The sequence below is a fragment of the Perkinsus marinus genome (genome assembly GCF_000006405.1).
Source record: "Perkinsus marinus ATCC 50983 genomic scaffold scf_1104296959994, whole genome shotgun sequence".
In the NCBI taxonomy this organism is placed as follows: domain Eukaryota; phylum Perkinsozoa; order Perkinsida; family Perkinsidae; genus Perkinsus; species Perkinsus marinus.
The window spans coordinates 1-1,215 of record NW_003206218.1 but is presented as its reverse complement, the minus strand read 5'-3'; the positions used below and the strand labels follow the sequence as shown (position 1 = coordinate 1,215).

General features: G+C 46.0%; 2 protein-coding genes across 2 annotated transcripts; both read left to right on the top strand.

Moving 5' to 3' along the window:
* Nucleotides 1-216: 216 nt before the first annotated feature.
* Nucleotides 217-400, top strand: Pmar_PMAR017797 (hypothetical protein; the record flags this gene model as incomplete). The annotated part of the gene is made up of 1 exon (XM_002772911.1): nucleotides 217-400. A coding segment is annotated over one exon (184 nt), but the record flags the coding sequence as incomplete, so codon positions are not given.
* A 52-nt stretch (nucleotides 401-452) lies between these two features.
* On the top strand, nucleotides 453-707 carry Pmar_PMAR017796 (hypothetical protein; the record flags this gene model as incomplete). The annotated part of the gene is made up of 1 exon (XM_002772910.1): nucleotides 453-707. A coding segment is annotated over one exon (255 nt), but the record flags the coding sequence as incomplete, so codon positions are not given.
* Between the last annotated feature and the right edge of the window lie 508 nt (nucleotides 708-1,215).

Here is a 1,215-nt window from a genome sequence, read left to right as displayed (position 1 = left end):
CTTCCTGAAGTCAGCTAACGATATGTTCAAGAAACACTCTTTTGATGGCATTAACTTCGACTGGGAGTTCCCCGGGAACAACGATGAGTGGATCGCGTATCGGAATCTGATGATTGAGACAAAGTTGTCGGTGGCAAGAGAGGGCAGGAGCGCTAGTGTTACAGTGGCGTAAGTTGTTCATTTGCGCATATTGTCGAATTATGTATCATCCTTCAGCATCGGTGGGTCATTCGACCTTTACAAGAAGATCGACTTATGTAGCCGTATCGACATGTGCCTTTGGATGGGATACGACAACTATGGTGACCCCAGAGGACATTCCGACATGCTTTGGGTGGAAGCGATGGTCTTACAATGGTTATACTATGAGTCGATGAGTCCAACCAAGTTCGGTCTGGGGGTGAGTGATAGCACTAACACCCTTAATTACTGCCAGATGTCATCCTCTGAAGGTACCTCTTTACGGCGAGGACCGACATGGGAGGCAGATAAGATATTCGCAGCTCGTCGCTGAGGGGGCCGATCCTAAAGGCAATGGGACCTTCAACGGGTATTTTTTCGATTCCCAGCCCATACTGCAAGATAAGATAGTATTCGCCAACCTCAACAAGCTGGGCGGGCTAATGGCATGGGTATTGCAGTCTGACCTCCCTCCAAACGACACACGTTCCCTATTGTATGGTATCAAGCAGAAGCTCAATCCATGAGAACTTGATCTTGACGCAGACTGGCAGCCTACAGTCTTGATTTTTGGCTCTGCATAACAGAGAACCTGTCCCCAGTCTCCTATTCAAATTGTTGGTGAAGTTTTTAATACTTATAAAGGCATCTCGGCATTTCAATGAGCTATAACATCTCAGGACTTCTTCTGAGAGGCGTTGTATTTTGTCAATAGAAAGTCATGAATCACCACGAACAGACCACATCTCACAAAGACCAGGGACGATGGACAAACATGATATTATGGTGAGATTGATACGGCCAAAACACAATGTAAATGTGACGATTTGCACATCGGCAGATTGAGCCCAAGCCGAAAGGATACTTCTTTGGCTCTTCGAGTGCTAATCTGGGGAGCGTTAACTTGTCTACTTATCAAGTAGACTAATAGTCTACTCCCCAGCAAGCTTAAGAGCATGCACTATGCCGATCTTATAGCAGTGCTATAATAGCACCACCACTGGGTCTCCAGTACACGATTGATATCTTGTAGAA